Source organism: Juglans microcarpa x Juglans regia, chromosome 4D (assembly GCF_004785595.1).
Source record: "Juglans microcarpa x Juglans regia isolate MS1-56 chromosome 4D, Jm3101_v1.0, whole genome shotgun sequence".
In the NCBI taxonomy this organism is placed as follows: Eukaryota; Viridiplantae; Streptophyta; class Magnoliopsida; order Fagales; family Juglandaceae; genus Juglans; species Juglans microcarpa x Juglans regia.
In genome coordinates this window covers 22,249,565-22,268,205 of record NC_054600.1, presented here as the reverse complement: position 1 = coordinate 22,268,205, position 18,641 = coordinate 22,249,565, and the positions used below count along the sequence as shown (strand labels likewise).

The 18,641-nt window shown below is 37.0% G+C and overlaps 2 protein-coding genes across 2 annotated transcripts; one reads left to right on the top strand and one right to left on the bottom strand.

The window, feature by feature from the left end:
• The first annotated feature begins 5,020 nt into the window (after positions 1–5,020).
• LOC121259287 (zinc finger protein CONSTANS-LIKE 13) lies at positions 5,021–8,739 on the top strand. Its single transcript, XM_041160822.1, has 4 exons — positions 5,021–5,743; positions 6,238–6,450; positions 7,913–8,199; positions 8,428–8,739. The coding sequence occupies exons 1-4, from the start codon at positions 5,234–5,236 to the stop codon at positions 8,516–8,518; spliced, it is 1,101 nt and encodes a 366-aa protein (XP_041016756.1). The 5' UTR covers positions 5,021–5,233; the 3' UTR covers positions 8,519–8,739.
• Positions 8,740–11,439: 2,700 nt separating this feature from the next.
• Positions 11,440–12,696, bottom strand: LOC121259286 (CASP-like protein 1E1). Its single transcript, XM_041160821.1, has 2 exons — positions 12,335–12,696; positions 11,440–12,117 (listed from the first exon to the last, which is right to left on the bottom strand). Exons 1-2 carry the CDS (start codon positions 12,565–12,567, stop codon positions 11,775–11,777), a joined length of 576 nt encoding a protein of 191 aa, XP_041016755.1. The 5' UTR covers positions 12,568–12,696; the 3' UTR covers positions 11,440–11,774.
• Positions 12,697–18,641: the final 5,945 nt, after the last annotated feature.

The following is an 18,641-nucleotide window of genomic DNA, read 5'->3' as shown; positions in this document are numbered from 1 at the left end:
TCCAGATACTAGTACCTTGACCATTCCCAATCCTCTATAATGATACTTCTCCAGATAAAAGAGGGTCTAGCCCCAAGCTTGACTTGAAAAAATGATGAATTTAAGAAATACTTTGATTTCAGGATCTATGAAGCAAGTGATTTAGGATGTTGTAAGATCCTCCATCCTTGCTTAGCGAGCAAAGCCAAATTGAAACTTTTCAAGTCACGAAATCCCAGTCCGCCTGCAGCCTTAGCTTTCCCCATTTGACTCCATGAGACTCAATGCACTTTCCTTTCATTTTGTTGCTGTCCAAACTAGAACTAGTGCATCACTTTATTGATCTCCTTAGGTAAAGATTTTGGGAGTTTAAAAACCTCAATGCAGTAAGTAGGTAGAGCTTGGATGATAGCCTTGAAGAGAATTTCCTTCCTTGCCTAAGATAGAAACTTTGACTTCCAATTACTGATCCTGCCCAAGATGCTCTCGGAGGTTTTGTGTCTTGATCTACCAATGAGAGCAGGTAAACCAAGATACTTTTCATAAGAGGATGAAGATCTAACTCCAGCAATGGTAATGATAAAGTCCTTTGCATCCCTTCTGATGTTGGCACTGAAATGAATGGAAGTCTTCTCTTTATTAAGCTTATGTCGTGAGGCTCTTTCATTTAAATCAAGAATACGAATAACCTTGCCCATTTAAGAGAGTTGGCTATGCTAAATAGCAAGTTATCGTTTGCAAAAATAAGTGGTTAATACATAGCTTACCCCTAGCAATAGGAATGCCAGAAATTAATTTTGATGCCTCTGCTTGGTTGAGTAAGGAACTAAGAGCTTCAGAACAAAGGATAAAAAGATAGGGAGATAAATGGTCCCTCTGTCTAATACCCCTTGTAGGTTGAAAGAAGCCTTGAGGAGCTCCATTAATAAGGATAGAATAAGTCACTGAGCTGATGCATCTCAGCACTAGTCTGATCCACCCGCCATTGAACCCCAACCTCACCATCACTTCTCTTAAAAAACTCCACTCCACCCTATCATAGGCATTGCTCGTATCTAACTTCAATGCCATATACCTTTTTTGCCTGTAATTCATAGAGTGCATCGCCTCAAAACAACAATGATATTGTCCAAAATTAGCCCACTAGGTTCAAATGCACTTTGAGTGGGAGAAATAATATTGGGAAGGATACCTTTCAGTGTATTGGCTATGACTTTAGAAATAATCTTATATAGCACATTGTATAAAGAGATAGGCCTATGATCAAGTACTATTTTGGGACTTTTAATCTTGGGGATCAATACAATATGAGTTTCATTTATATGACCAACCTCTCTTGCTGAATTGAGGAACTCGAGAGCAGCATTAGTAACAGCACAACTAACAGTATCCAAATGATTTTGGTAGAATGCTGCTGGAAATCCATCTGGATCAGAAGAGCCCAAATGATTCATTTGAAAAAATGCCTCTTTAACCTCCTTTGTTGTGTATTGCTTGGATAGAAATGAATTCATCTCTTCATTTACCTTAGGAGTCAGTGAAACTAGACATTCGTCAAAACCTTCAAGATTGGATGAAGTGAACAAGTTTTGATAATATAGATAAAAAGTCTCTGTGATATCTTCAGGATTGTAGGCCACTGATCCATCTTCCCTAACAATTCTCTTGATAGCATTTGTCTTCCTTCTTTGATTAGCATACATGTGAAAGTACTTGGTATTTATGTCCCCATGTTTGAGCCAAGCCTATTTTGCTCTTTGCTTCCATCGAGTATTGTCTTCCTCCAATAAAGCCTCCACTTCCTTCTGCAATTGCTTAACAGGACCTGGATGAGAGCCAATATTCATGTTTTGCAACTTGGAGAGCTAATTCAACTTAGTATGGATAACCCTTCTTTGCTTATTCACAGTTTCCTTACTCCATTTCTGCAGGGACTCTTTACACTTCTACAAACCTTTAAGAATAGTCCCCAACTTTGAGCCAAGAAGGCCTTGTTGTTGAAGCCAACTGCTCTCTATAATACTGCTGCAATCCTCCCTTTGATCCCAACTGGCTTCATATCAAAAGAGTTTTGCCCTCCATCTATCCCTGCTATTCATATCTAAAGAGTTTCGCCCTCCATTTATCCCTGCTAATCTCACTTCTTGATTCATTTCTCATGGAGACCAGTAGAGGACTATGGTCTGAAGACTGGGTAGCTAAGGCACTGACATTACAAGTAGAGAAGAGACTACTGGTCAAGATAAATTGCCCATAGCCCGATCCAACCTCTCTTTAGTAAACTGAGAACCCTTTTTATTATTGCACCAGGTGAATTTTGTGCCTTGAAATCCAAGGTCACTTAAACCACAAAACTCCACTGCATCTCTAAAAGCTTCCATTTGTGAATATGGTCTCCTAGCTACCCCTTATTTCTCAAAATGATGCAGAATCTCATTGAAATCTCCCAAGCATAACCAAGTCATTCCTTGCCTAGGTTTCATCATTTTCAGAAGCTGCCAACTCTCACCCCTTCTAGAAGTTAGAGGGTTCCCATAGAACCCCGTAATCATAACCTTAGAATTATTCTCTACCCTTTTCATGATAATGGAAATATGACTCTGAGAATAAGATTTCAAGCAAATGTCTTCAGAGTTGTTCCACAAGAAAGCTAATCCTCCACTGAGGCCCCTATTGTCAACTACAAAGCTACTGCCAAACACAAACTTGGGATACTTAGACTTCACCAAAAGGTGAAGTTTACAAACTTTCTAAGGGTTTCCAAGCCTTCGACAATTCTAGCTAAGGCCTATCATGGCTATTGGTGGAGCTGCGTAGCATCCTCCATCAACACAGTATTGGGATTGTTCAGATCAGAGCCTTTAGCGAGTTTATGTTTCTTCACTGACTTACTATCAACAATAGTTATTCCCAGTCTCCTCTTCTTCCTTTCCCTACCCTTAAGACAGTCTTCATTGTTTTCCAGATTGTTGACCTCCCTAGCCCTTCTCTTCCATGTGGAGCCTTTCTTTTTAGACACTTTAACTCTCCCATTAAAAGAGTTATCAAAATCCACATCAACCCATGGGCTAATGCTTGAGAGCGTAACTGCTTGGTGGGAAGATCTTTCCAGTCTCATTTGGGTTGATATCTTCCTTATTTAAAACCCCCTCCTGCACCATATCAGAATTTGCTCCTGAATCTTCCTCAACTTGGAAACAACCTTGATTAAAGGGAGCATTACTATTGACTTTTACCTACCTCACCCCCATCTCTTGCTGGAAAACGACATTCTCATTTGCCAAATTGATGGCCTCATCGTCAGAAAAAGCCTGAGAATTAACCTCAGATCCCTCCTGTTGATCTACCTTACCACTTTTGGAGTCATCCCTGTCACCACCACAGGAATCTGCCTGTTGCCGCCTCTGATGTTGGCTTGTACTAATAGAGCCACCATATTTTTGAAGATAAAAAATGTTTGAGTTCATTGGTTAAGTTCGAAGCCAAGGACCAAATTGCAACTGTTGCACCTCATCCCCTTGATTGTTATACCTCTGCTTGTTACAACTTCTCCCTTTACGGAATAAAACTCTACATTATAAAAGTTTTGCAGACGTTCATACTTAAAGGATTCCTAGTACTGTTGATAATCAACTTTCAGCTATTTCCCTCTCAGCAAAGGTCTATGCAAGTCAACAGCTACCCTTACTCGAAGGCATTTACCCCATGCCCATCCATCATTATCGGATTCAACTTCTATGACTTTCCCAATAGTTGAGCTGAAATTATCTCCCACTTCCTCTGACATAGCCACCAGAGGGAGATTGTGTAACTGAATCCAAAAAGGTTCATGCATGAATTGCATTGCATTGGGAGGGACATTTCCATCAACTTCTTGAAAAGTTAACAAGCTCCTATCAAAGAACTCCGGGCGACCACTTAGCACTTTTTCCTTATCAACAAGCCATTGAAATTCAATGATGAATCGATGATCACCAACTTCTTTAAACCTCACCCAACCCTCTAGCCTCCACACCTGTGACATCGTCATTTTAAAGGCTTCCCTATTAATTCCTTTCTCAATCAACACTAAACCAATGAGACAGTGCTTCCCTCTTGACCATGAATCTTTAACTCCCTCAGTTGATAATTGGTATATCAACTTCTCCTCCTTCGACAGTTTAAGACCCTCCCATCGTTTAGCAAGTTCTTCCTCCTCCATCACACGCCTACCCTCAATAGACTCACCACAAATCTGAGAGACTACTTGGGAACTACACCTTACACTACTCAAGAGAGTAGAGAATGACCCTCATCTATTAAACTTCATTCTTTTTGACGGTTTAGTAGATATAAATATATGAGCGGTGCTACTCTGCTGCCTGGGTAGCACCGCTCATTCATACTACTAGTTGCTTTTGCAATTTTTTTTTTCTATTCACATTTTTTTATTATATGTAAATATTTTAAAAAAATAAAAAAAATACACAAATTTACTTAAAATTACTTTCTTAATCATTAAGTGAAAAAAATTAGAATAATTTTTTCCAAGCGGTCAAGTAGAGCGATCAAGCTTAGTGGGCATGGCAGTTTCTTCCTATATATATATTTATATATATATAGATATATATATATATATTTTAAATAAGTAGATATAAATATTGAAGGAGCATAGTAGGCAAAACTCTAATTTTTTGGTACTTTAGATTGCGTTTAGATGTTGAACTGAGTTGAATTGAGATGATAAAATATTGTTAGAATATTATTTTTTAATATTATTATTATTTTAAAATTTAAAAAAATTAAATTGTTTATTATATTTTGTGCTAAAATTTGAAAAGATTATAATGATGAGTTGAGATGAGTTAATGAGTTAAATGTATGCTTGAATTAGTTACATAATAAATATTAATTGATTATGAAATATAAAACGGAAAAGAAAGTGGGGAGGTGACAATTCATATGATCTCTCACCTTTTATCCATCGTTTCAGGAACAACGCAAAATATCAACTACCCTTTTCAAGATACTACTTCCTCAACAAGACAAGTTACAACCTCTCTCTCTCTCTCGTATAGTTGTATTTATCACGTATCCTGCTTAGCTCTGTTTCGAAGCTACATACATTCCAGACCACCCATCATCTTCTTCTTCTTTCGAGTTACAAATACATAAGCTTAACCGAGATAGTTTGCAAAAAACAGAGAACAAGAGATGATTAATTTGTCTTCTTCTTATTTTTGATTCCTTATCGTATCCACAAGAAGAGCAAAGCATGAGCCCCCAAAAGCGTGTCTGTGACAATTGTTCAGAAGCCACCGCTCTTCTCTACTGCCGAGCCGACTCAGCCAAGCTATGCTTCCTCTGCGACAGGGAGATCCATTCGGCCAACCAGCTCTTCTCCAAGCACACTCGCTCACCGCTCTGTGACGCCTGTGACTTCTCCCCTGCCTCAATTTTCTGCTCCACTGAGAGCTCTGTTCTGTGCCAGAACTGTGACTGGGAGCGCCACAATCTCTCGCTTTCGCTGGTTCATAATAGGAGGCCGCTCGAGGGGTTCACTGGATGTCCTTCTGTGAGTGATTTGATGGCTATTGTTGGCTTTGAGGAGGTGGGTAACAAAGCTCTGTTTTTGAGCGATGAGAATGATGATGCTGATGAGTTTTCCGATTTCTTGGTTTGGGATGATGCTTCTCATGTTTTCAATTTCGATGATTTGATTGGTTCAACGAATTCAGCGCATGAGTTTCAGGCTATGGGAGGTCCTCCTCTCCCTCTCCCTAAGGTGACTTATCTAACTGGTTCTTTGGGATTCATTTATTTAAGCCCAAATAATCTCAATTTATATCGTCTCATTTCATCTTATCATTATAATTTTTTTAAATTTAAAATAATAATATAATATTTTAATAATATTTTATTCAACTCATCTAAAATTTATCATCTCAACTATCAAAGGAACTCTGTTTCAAGTTGCTGACTCGTGTTAAGTTGCTGACGCTCCCAGTTCTTTTGTAATCTAGTCTCGTCTATCTATGAAGGCTATGAAGGATTCAGTTCATCTCATTTATTCCCCAGCAGATTCTATCTAATGAATTTTAGGATCTTTTGTGGGGGCTGACTTGACTTTGGTTGAAGTTTAAGCATTTACTGTACATGCCTAAGAACCCTTTTCCTTGGATTTGAGATTCTCTGGAATGTTGAATCTCTATTACTATTAGAGTTTGTTTGTCGACCACTGCGATTGTGACTTAGTTCAGGACATTGTTGTTGCATCAGAATCGTAATGCTGCTTGTGGGCAATACAAGGAAGATATACTTAGCCAGCTTCGTGAAATGGCAAAGTCGGAACCCAACTCGAATCACGAAGCTGCTGATGCTGAACCCCTCATCAATTACCGATCATTGGTGCCTGAACAAAATGTGCAGCCAAGACATATGTGTACAGGCTTTGCACATGATGCAGAGCAAATTGAATCTCCTGATTTTGGGGTAATTTTCTTTTTCTATTCGTACCCTGCAAAATCATTTCCCATGCTTTGCCACAATGGTATTTTTCATGTTAAGTATCTTGTGTACGCTTGTCTAACATAGATCTTGTTGTTAGAACTTAGATCTTCTCATTAGATTTGTATAGCATTTTTTCTTGTTTTCTTCTTCTCCTCTGTGATCAAATCAGATGAAGGAGTAGAAATGGGAAGGAATTGGATGTTTTCTTTCGAATTAGCTCCTACCTTCATCCTTTTTGCCAATATGTCATATGATCACAAATTTGGTCCTAACACACACCCGCACATATATATTTTTTACTTTTGTTTTGTTATATCTTACACGGGCAATAATCAACTTTATATATTTTCTTTCTTTCTTCTGTCTCACATGGCCTCGAGTCAGAATCCTAACCTATAACAGTTGGACTTATTAGCCACCACACCAATCTGACTCCTTTCCAACCCATTAGGGAGGAGAACCACATTGCGAGTCCTTACTTGAAGTCCATGCTGATCAAGATCTTGCAAAACTCAAGCATCTTGATTACTTTGCAATAATAGGAAAACTTCATTATTGAGAATAATCTCATCTTTTATAGCCTTTATCCAACCCTTCAACTCTTCATCAAAAGCCAATGTATACTTGAAAGCTAAATTGTTGACTTCTCCCTTAACATGAGGGTTAGCAATATCTAGTTTAATACCCCAAAATCAGTCGGACAACAATGTCAACTATCATCAGCTTAACGTCATCCTAACACAATTCCCTCAATCTTCAAATAACCAGAATCTCCTTCATCATGGTAATAAGTATCCTACTTTATTGGTAGTGAGGCAAACTTTCTTGTGGGAATTACTTACGGTAAGTTGTTGAATCAATAACCCACTCAGCATCACGGTTACCAACACACTTGCACTCTTTTCTTTAACAGAATGTACCAGTACTCCACATTAGTAATAGAGCTTTTGAATGTACCTCTATGTTTGCTTCAATTCCGATTCTATGTGACAAGAACTTCTTGTGCATTTTTTTATATCCACATCTTTCCTCACAAAGTCTTGTCTATACCCATGTATATCAAACTTTATTGTCTTCCAAACCATCAAAACATTAGTTATACTGTTCTATTATCTTATCCGGCTTGTCACATTTAAGGAAGTCTCCAAGTGAGATACTGATATAACATGTTGGGATAGCACCTTAATCTAAAAAGCTTATGCCTATAGGTATGGGGCCCTGCTAACTTACTTCAACTCTTGTGATTCCTTTTTGAGATTTAATACACATACTTAAGCATGTATACTCCATTACTATGTCCAATATGTTTTGTATACCAAAGTATGTTCAGGCATTAGAGTGTGTTTTAGATGGTTAATTTTCTACATTTCTTTATTGGTTATATCAGTATGGTGTACTTTTAAAAACTCAAATTGAAAGGTTAAGCATTCTTCCCATTGTGCAGGCAGGTGACTTTCAGTGGTTTAGTGATGGTGGTCAGGCTGCAAATCAATTTTGTATTTCTAATTCATTCAAAAGAAGCTACATTGAGGAGAGTCCTGTGGTCCCTGAAAAACATTCAGATATTGGTGGCAGTGTCAGTCATGCCAATGATGGTAATGAAGCCCAATCACTACATGTTATTATATCAGAAAACTCATCAGCTCTTCCAAAAGTTTCTCCACATGAGTTAAACAGCCAAGAGAGGGACTCTGCACTCTCACGCTACAAGGAGAAGAAGAAAACAAGGAGGTATCATTGCCACCTTTTTCTTACAATTATAACTTTGTCAAATATTTGGCAATTTTATTTCCTTTGGTACCCCAACTTCAAAATATTCTATAAAGAGGGGATTGTGTAGCTAATCAACATGAATTGAGAATTCACTTCGATATTTCTTTATATTCTTCACAATTTTTTTTTATCATCTGGTCACACTTGTACTTGGAATAATGAGTATCGATGTGTGGAAAACAACAGGTATGATAAGCACATTAGGTATGAATCGAGGAAGGTTCGTGCAGAAAGCAGGGTAAGAATCAAGGGAAGATTTGCTAAGATGGATCACTGAAATACAGGTAGAGTTGTGACATTGGGATTGCAAAAATTTTCTATATTATGTTGATCAGGTGAAACTAGTTATACCTTATGCAATAGCTTTTGAAGCTAAAGCTCAGAAGGTATGTTTGTATTTTACTCAAGCTAAACGTAAAATCTTTTTTTTTTTTTTTTTGTTACCTGTGTAATGAGATGTGAAAACCAGTTAGATATGTTGAATTTTCACCAAAGTTATTCACTTGTGTATAGTAGATTTATGCGTTTGGTTGTTCGAGTGAGTTCAACTCATCCCAAACTAATATGGGACCTACTACTTTTTTAACTTCTCATAAAAAAAGTTAAACTTATCTCAATCTATTTCATACATTCAAACACATATCTCAATCCATTTACATTCAAACACATCTCAATAGAATCTATAAAATATTACTATTCACAGATCAATTCAAATAATCTGAGATCACCTCATCAACATCCAAACACAGTAAGATCTTTCCCAATATTCTCTTCTATGATTTTCTATATAACAGTCTAATGGTCACCACCGTCTTGGGATTGTAGCGAGCACAAAACAATTGTTAAGACTTCATGGCCCTGCAGAGATTTTTTTCTAAGTTGAAAGGGGCATAGATTATCTACTGAGTTCAACTTGAGTACTCCTTGCAGCTGCGGTTGGCTGTTGAACTTTGCTTAGCTTGGCTCTACAGAGTCATTTGCTGGAGGATGCCCACAATTCCTACGGCAAACTACAAGTTTTTCCCAAGGTGACGCCTCGATAGTGAATACAAAAATGATGACCAATTCACAAAAATGCGACCCTTTTTTTTCAATTTAGAGTTTTGTAAGCTATCTATACTTTTCATAAGAAAACGTTTAGGTGACCCTTCAACAATTCAGAAGTCAAACTACTAGAAAACGCACCAATTAATTGTTGTGCACTAGTTTATAAGTTGATGGTCAAGTACACCTAAGCATGCGCATGCTTTTTTTAAAGCTATAGCATGTGAAATGCAACTATTAATAAATACCCACTTTTTCAAAGCAATAGTGGGACTAGTCTAAAGTCATTTAAAACACCATTAAAATACCTATGTTATCAATACATAAGAGCATATATATATACACATAATTATTTTGAGAATTCTAACATTTCTCGACTTTTTATAGAGTCGCTAGACAGGTATTTACTATTTAGAGTTAAGCGGGTCGAATTGTGCATAGAGCTTCCAATTATAGTGCTGAAGTATAAGCACAAGGATTAAAAACTCCATGAACCATTGCATTGGATATGATATCACCATAAGATATTCCCATAACTTCTTTCAGATTCAATGAGAAAATATTGAATAGAAGTTTTGTTTGGACCAAACAATATAATTCATGATTGACACTGCTAGCTATGAATGATTTTTCAACCACTTTTGTTTAGGTATAGAAGCATTCAAGATTCAACCACTTCATGATGACACTCAAAATACTCTGATCTGCTGGCTGCATTTGGTGCAATAGTTCCTATTTGTGGTCTGATCTATCCGTTCCTTTTTCTTTTTCTTTTTTTTTTTTTTGGGAGCTTCTGTGATTATTTCTCCCCCCCCCCCCCCCAAAAAATAAAAAAAAGAGCAAACAGCGGAACAAAACAAAGAAGAGACTAGGAAGCCAAATTCAAGGGGACCACGACAAAATCTTAGGTAAAAGATGTGAGATGGGATAGAGTCAGAGTTCGAATTCAGAATATCTGCTGATTTGATACTATATGAAATTACTTGTCTTAAAACCTTAAACTGATAAAAAAATAAAAATTTAATTATTTATATTATATTCTTAACAGGATGACAGAAAATGCATCTAGTAATCTTGTCGGATGTTGCGCATTTAGCAAAGTTGTGTGTAATGAAATTGATACTCGTGTTCAGTGATCCAGCACCTTTTAGGACCTAGATGATATATATATCCTTAATAAACGGTACCATTTTCCATTCCATCGTTTTTCAATCATTTTGGATAACCCTGATGTCTATTGTCATGGAAAACTGCTACCAGAACCTGGAAGTCAAGGCCAACACGATATTCCATGGGCTGCATGGAATTTTTTCAATTATGATCGTAGGACAAAAGTACCGCATCATGGATGCATTTTTTATTTATTTTATTGGTATCGGGTGTTGTCGGTAAAGATTTTTTCGCAAGTGCCTATAGTGTAATTCAATGAGAAATTCTCAACTCCCAGAGTGTGAATGCGGAATTCTGAATCCAGATAGGAAATAGAATTCCTATCTTTCTTTCTTTTTTCATTCTTTCTCCCACCCAAGATGGTCTTTAGAATCTTCCCTCTCGCATGAAATGCCAAAATAATTAGCCATGCACCAGGCCAGGGAGGTTCGCTTTTGCTTCAAACGAATATCTTCTCATGCACGAACTCTCATATATACATATATATGGATCCGTTTGCATCTTTCGGCCGCTTGATCGATCCGATGATCGATTACTCCATGATCGCCGCCATTGGGCCGGGTGATTAGCCAATATCTATGTCAATTATGATAATGGTGATCTTGGGGTAGACCCCTTTGTTCTTTATTTTTTATTTTTTTTCCTTCCCTAATTTTTTTAATTTTAATTTGCATTAATGTGTCTACCTAACCTGCATTAGAATTTTGTTAGGGGATTTTTCATTTGATCTAATCACGACCCTTTATGTAACTTTTTATTCTAAATGAATGGTCAAGATCATTCATGGAATTAATCTGGGCATTATATATCATGATCCTGAAACACTTTTTAAAAAAAGAATAAAAAAAAATTATGTTAATTAGTATATCCATTAATCATTAGAGGATGAATTACCAATATTTTTTAAAACAAAATCAAAGATGGATGAATAATATCACGTCAACACATGAATTGAATAAATCGAAATAAAATAAGAATATGGTATAATTAAAGCTGCAATTTCCTATATCAAATTCATATATTTTGTACTGTCTCGATCATATAATATATATATATATATATAAATATTCCAACTGCAATTAATAACCACACCAACGGCCAGCTGCTGCTCGGCATCAAAGATTCAAATTTGCTACAGATCATCAAAGCATTTACTTATATATATATAAAAAAATATATATATGTAGTCCTTAATTCCCATACCGCAAGCATTTACTACGTACTACTAATTACAAGCACTGCAACAGAACAAAGTTTCCCTACACTAACCCTAATCCCATACAATCAATTTCCAAGAGCCTCGCATGATATCTTTATTTTTATTTTGACTTCTTGTGGAGGCCCAAAACGGAAAGAAGAACGAGCCCAAGAAATGCAAAAGACCCAATAAGAGAGAGGACTAGGGCAGCTGCCAAGTGGTGGCAATAGCCATCAAACACATCACAGATCTTTCTCCATTGCACGTGTGAATTGCCGTCGCGGCCAACGAGCCCAATAGCAGCCGCTGCCCCATTGGCGGAATAGAGAAGAGCCATCATGATCAGGTCTAGGATGCTTAGTGCCAAAGCTGCATTCATGTGTTTGAAGCTTCGGGCTGCCACAGAGTATACCAAAGATCCTGCTGCATACGCACATGCTACGGAGTTTGTCACCAAGAAGAACCTGCAAGCATGCAGCATGCAGGTAAGAAGAATTTGGTCCCTATTTTTCAGCTTATTGCTTGAAGATAAATTTACTGTATGTAGGTCTGCTTGTATGTATCTATGATGTGAGATCGCTAGATATCCGACTTTTATCTTATACTGGATTAATATAAAGCAAATATATATGAAACTCGTGTGTATGTTTGAGAGGAAAGCTAAGGGTTGAAAAAGCTTACACAAAAGCAGACATGTATTGCCACTTAGCCGTCAAAGGAATATGCAAGACGGGTACGCCTTGTGAAATAGTGATAGGGATAATCTTGGTCTCCCTAGTAACACCCACCAGAACTGCAGCAACAAAAGTGAAGGCCAACCCCAAAAAGCGAAGCAAGACATCATAAATCCTCATTCTCCAACTTGGAGTAGGACTCTCCATCACCTTTACATCACTCCTCAGCACTCCATCCATGTTGTTGAGCTCGTACTGATCAAGTTCTTCGAGAAGGAATCTAGCCGACAGTACTAGAGCATTTGAGCAAGGATGGCAACAAGGAGGAGTTTTAGGAGTGTAAAAGAGTCATGCAGCAAGGGATAGCAATGATGTAATGAGTAAATACTATATTATATAATATAGATCTGAGTAGGTGGGGAAGTGAGGGAAGTTCGAGCTGCATTAATGAAGGCAAACTCATCTGCTAGTGTCTAATACCCATTACAACAAAGTAGAGTTACAGAAATTACAACACCTGCTGCTAGCCGATTAAGCCACCGATGCCATTCTCTAACGTACGTCCGTAAGACTAAGGTCATCGAGCCTTCAGAAATTATATATGTGACTACATATACATATATCTACTCTATTATAATAAGTGGCTATCTAACTACAACAGTAAATTTTCTTATTTTTCTATTAAATTTTCTTGTTTTCCGTTAACCTCCGTTGTTTTTCCCATTAACTTCTGACCCAATATAGCAGTTCTTCACCTTCAGTCCTCCCAAAAGCAAGAGCCATTAAGTTGTGTTTTATTGCCCTAGAGAGAGAACCTCCACATTCTCTCTAAAAAACTTTCCCAAGCCACAACTTGCTTGAGGGGGTGGGAGTTTGGCTCCTACCCCCTCACTTCTTTCATTTCTTCTTTTCCAATTTGCTTTTGTGTTATTTTTTGTTTTTGTGTTTTATTAGGTCTAATAAAGAAGGTGATCCTAGTCCTCTCCTTATCGTGTTTCCTTTGTTTTCTCCCTCACAAATCCTCTATGGTCGTGCTGTGTGCGATGGTGCTCATGCGATGGTTGTGCGATGGTGGTCGTGCAATGGTCATCAATGTACGATAGTGTGATGGCTGTGATGGTCGTGCTCTGTGCGATGGGTGTCGGTGCTCGTGATGGATGTGCAGCCTGGTGGAGCCACCGTGATGGTCATCGATGGGTGGTTGTGCAATGGCTATCGGGTGGCCGTGCGCTTCTCCCTCGCAATGTGTTGAGGAAACTCGAGCCAGTGATGAGCCACATGAGGTGCATGGGTGAAGGATCGCGATGAGCCATGGGAGCCTCTCGTTTTTTTTCCAATTTGGTGGAGGAAGCTGGAAGTGGCTGGTGCTTGTGTGAGGGTGGAGGGGAAGTTTGAAACCCAGGTGGAGGTGGCCGATGGTGGGGAACGAGCGAGAGGGACGATGGTGGGAAGCTGGGCGAAAGGGCAGCTGGGCAATGTTCATGTGAGAGGGACAATGGTGGTAGATGGCAGGAGAAGCTGGGAGAGATGGTGGAGGACCAATGCTCATGCGGGAGGTGGGTGGCGGTTGTAGAGGCCAATTTTCATGCGGAGGTGCATGGGTGAAGGAGAAGGAAAATAGAGGTGGGGGTGGAAAAAAGGTTGGGGGGCAACTGCTGATAGTTAAAGATGAAACCCTAGCTGCCTTCCCACTATTTGCAACTAGGCTGGTTTTTGTTTATGATGTGCCATGTGTTTCAGTGGAGACCATAGTTTAGGCTGAAGTCGAAGAAGATGATGATATCTTTTTCGTAAGAAAGATGAAACCGAAAAAGAAAAAGAAAAAGCAGTGGAAGGCGCGCTGGTAGAAAAGAATTAAAGCCCCAAGGACTATGGCTAAAACGGCGTTGTTTAGAGAGAAAGGAAGGACTGGGCTGCAAGCTACGGGCTTCGCTTCAAATCCGAATGGGCTGGGCCCAAAAGAGAATAAAACACACTAAAACAAGTCAGTCCTAAAAAGAAGGGTCCAATAAAATAAAATAAATAAATAAATAAAAGCACATTAAAATAAGAAAATAAATTTCACAACCTAGTAATAATAAGTACCATAATTTTATAAATAGAACCACAACAATGAAATATCCTCAAAGAGGTTATACAATTATCCAACAAAATATAATACAAAGCCAAAATATGTAGACAAAATAAGAAATAAATCTCATTTGGTCCAAAATACGCCAGTAAATACCATCATCTTGGTGATGCAAACTCAATCATCTTATTAAAATATTAGTCGTAGTAGTTAATTTATTTGTTAAAGTTCCTTTGTAATATTCTATTAATTATATTACTTGTATAAAAGTTGAAGCAATGTCTTCTAAGTTATATATGCCACCAACTATTTTTATAAGTTTTGTAAAAAAATATATTATTTTTGTAAAACAACTGTTTGATCTAACTAGACAAACGAGTGTGTATAAGTAGTACTTATGGTTTGCGTAAAATATATAGCATGATTTGGTTGCATGCAGTTAATTGCGCGCAGCCGGTCGGCTAATAATTAAATCTGTTAGCCCAATGTAATCACCTACTTAATTGCAGGAAAAATCGCAATTAATAAGTACGTAATAATTGGTATGTGTATAATGAATGCAATTTAAGTTACTTGAGTCCAACTCGACCAATACATGCATGATATATACACACACACATCGTCGGTGCATGCATGCATGTGTACTATCAGAGTTGCATTTGTTGTAGGTTTCTCTTTAGGGCTCGTTTGTTTTCAGAACTGAGATGAGATGAGATGAGATTAGATTTAAAAAGTTAAATAAAATATTGTTAGAATATATTTTTTAATATTATTTTTGTTTTAGCATTTGAAAAAGTTGAATTGTTTATTTTATTTTGTGTAAGAATTTGAAAAAGTTGTAATGATAAAGTGAGATGAGATGAGATGTTTCTTGAAAACAAACGAAGCCTTAAGGTTCCCTAGCTCATGTCGAAATCAACAATATGGACTCATCATGTGACTAATTAATTTGTTATATATATATCAACCTGGCCTGCAAGACAATATATATCATGATGTGTCCATGCATGTTGGGACAAAGCCTAGAAATTAAGTATCGATCACAGTAGTACTACAGCTCCTCCATACATGAGAAGCATATAATTAATTATTAATGCTAGACTGAAAAAGAATAAAGGAAAAGGCCGCACACGCCTGGAAGTTGATAATGCCAGCTAGCTAGGCGTTTCATGGATAATAATTATATATACAAGCCCATGAAAAATAATTAGAGAACATTATTTAAAGAATAAATCTTCTCATCAGTCACTGTGCCAAATCTTACACCCTACGTGTGAACCGGCTTGATGAGAGAGAGAACTTGGTAAGAGAAAGCTTGATGTGTGTGTGTGAGAGAGAGAGAGAGGGGGGGTCTAATGAGAGAGAGGGGCCTGATGAGAGAGAGAGGTCGAAGAGAGAGAGAGAGAGAGGGGGGTCCGATGAGAGCTTGATGAGAGGTCCAAGAGAAAGAGAGCTTGAAGAGAGAGAGAAGTTGAAGGGAGAGTGCTTGAAGGGAGAGAGAGGTCAAAAGTGATGGGTCTAACATAATTTTTAACAAAAAAAAAAAAGAAAAAAAAAATGTCAAGTTTAAATGCGAGGATGAATAAAAGTTGATGTATAGCAAAACTCTTATTTAAATATCAAGCCAACCCGTTCTAATCATGTTTTAATTGATTAACAGGATGGAGATCAATTTGGCATATTGCTCCATCGACTCAACCGCCCTTTCTGCTCAAGTTTTAATTGATCAACAGGATGGAGTACTGGGTCGGTCCGATCTGGTTCGACCGACCACTTATTAATTGCTTATAAATTCGTTGAATATATGGTCTTATATATAATAAGCCAGTCAAAAACCGATATATATATATATATATATGAAAGTTCTGAAGTACCATTACATGATCGATATTTGTCTTCAATTTATTGAGTATATATATAATTAATTATATATTTCGAATGGATTTTTTGATCAACCGATGATCAGCCAGTATTAAATCTAATCGCTTTATCTAATCGTTTTTAAAAAGCATTTGACTCATCCTTACAATATTCTATTGGGAAAATTTTGATAATAAATTATATATGTGCAAGCATTTTGTAAACCAGAGAATATGTAAAAATAACAACAATGAATTAAAAAAAAAAAAATCCAATGTTGATACACGTTGTGATGGATGTTTTCCTTAAAGTAGATTCTGCCGCCTCCAAATCTAAATATGCACTAAGTTTCCTGATAGTCTACTCCTAAGATACAAAAATATCAATTCCTGTTAATCTTCTTGTCAGTGCACAAAAAAAGACATCCTCGAATCCAATATAAAATAGTCAAATCCCAAATAAAGAAATACAAAAAGGAAGAGGAAATGTTTCTCTAACTTTTGTAAGAGAATTTGGAGTGAGTAAATTTGTGGGTGAAGTTTCCTATTTATAAAGAATAAAATAGCACTTGTGAAAAGTTACAACTAAAATGAAATGACACTTATGAAAATTCTCAACTTATATAAGTGAAAGTGTACTTGTAAAAAGTTACAACTAAAATAAAAGAACACTTGTGAGAAGTCACAACTTATCAAATTGTAGAAAATATATTAGAAAGATTTTTAATTCACCAAAGAACACAATCTTTCGTTTGGCAGCCAAATGGTTAAGGCTCATATCTTCAAGAGTGGTATTACTACAAAGCACACTACATTTTAACACACTGGCCAGCGTGTAATGTGACATGGCCTTAAGTATAATGATAATAAAAATAAATAAATAAATAAATCCGCAAAATAAGAGCCAAAAACAAACGAAAATCCTTTCATATTTTCCAAAAGAGTGAAAATTTAAGTTGTCTTAAGGAGCAGGTTGCAAGCAACGGAACTCACCAACAAAAAGTTTCCTTCCTTCCTTCTGTGTCGAAATCGAAACTCTGCATTTTGTTTCCCACTAATGTGAAGTAATGCTGAAGCTGAAGGTTTAACCGAAGCTACGCATTTCATCCACCATAGCTACTTTGTATTTCAAAATGTTTTGTATTTGCATTTCGAGAATTTTGCAAAGTTTAGTATCTAGTTGTGCTTTTAATTTGTTTGTGTATGTAATGAATTTTTTATGCATTTATCTGTTTGTTAGATAATTTTTTATGCATTTATTTGTTTGTGTATTTGACTTGTTAGATTCGAAATTTTTGTGCATTTATCTGTTTGTGTTTTTTAATTTGTTTGTGTTTGTGTTTGAATTTAAGGCATTTATCTATGTTGTTTGTGGTCATGTTTGATTTCTTCTTTTCCACAAAATGAGACTTTTGTTTTGGTTTTAATCTCTTGTGAGGACAACAAAAACTTTGGGTTCCCTAGTTTCGAATTTTTTGCATTGCATTTGTGCTTCATTTAATTTAATTTTTAAGCTCAATGTACATATCAGTGTCTAAACAAATCGCTTGCTGCAATTCATTGGCCAAAAAGCATAATGGGCATAAACAACCTCTAAACCACCCATAGAAGACATCTTTGAGTGAATGGTCAGATTCTACAAATGAGATTAAAGTACAATTTTTATTTTTTATTTTTTGGATTTGCCCACGTTGTTATTGTTGATGTTAAAGTAATGCTATTTCTATTTTCAAGCTTATTATGGATATCTGTCGGCTCCATTTTCCAGGCCTCTACCCCTATCTACGCCTCCAGCACCCACTACCCATTCAAATCCATAGGAGCTAATGACTCCTTACCCCACTACCCATTCAAATCCATATGAGCTAATGACTCCTTACCTATCTTCATTTCAGAATGCTACCCCAGATTCCAATACTCCAAACCATATGCTTTCCCTCCAAACCCCTATACCTCCTCTCCAGAACCTTATGTGCCTCCTCCAAAGCATAATGCTTTTGCAACTACATTTCCCTACATATGGGGAAGTTAGGTACATTAATGACATGAGTTAGAAATGATTGCAAAATATTATTATTATTTACACTTCATTTTTTTTAACATTGTGTTGCCCCCTTATATCCAACCGTTTGGGACGCAAGTAAATAAATCCAATTCATTTAGCGTGAGAACTTTAAGCAAGGTTGAGCACTTTGCAGAAACTAAAAAGGCAGAGACTTCAAAACCAATAACAATTTCAAAAGGTACCCTTACTGATGGAGATGTAATAAGGATGAATAAGAATTTTAATTCTTTAGTTGTTGAAGTTGGCGGCTTTGAGAACCTTGAGTTTACTGAGAAAGACTGCAAAAACTTCATTGACAAGGTGAGGCACCTTCGCCTAG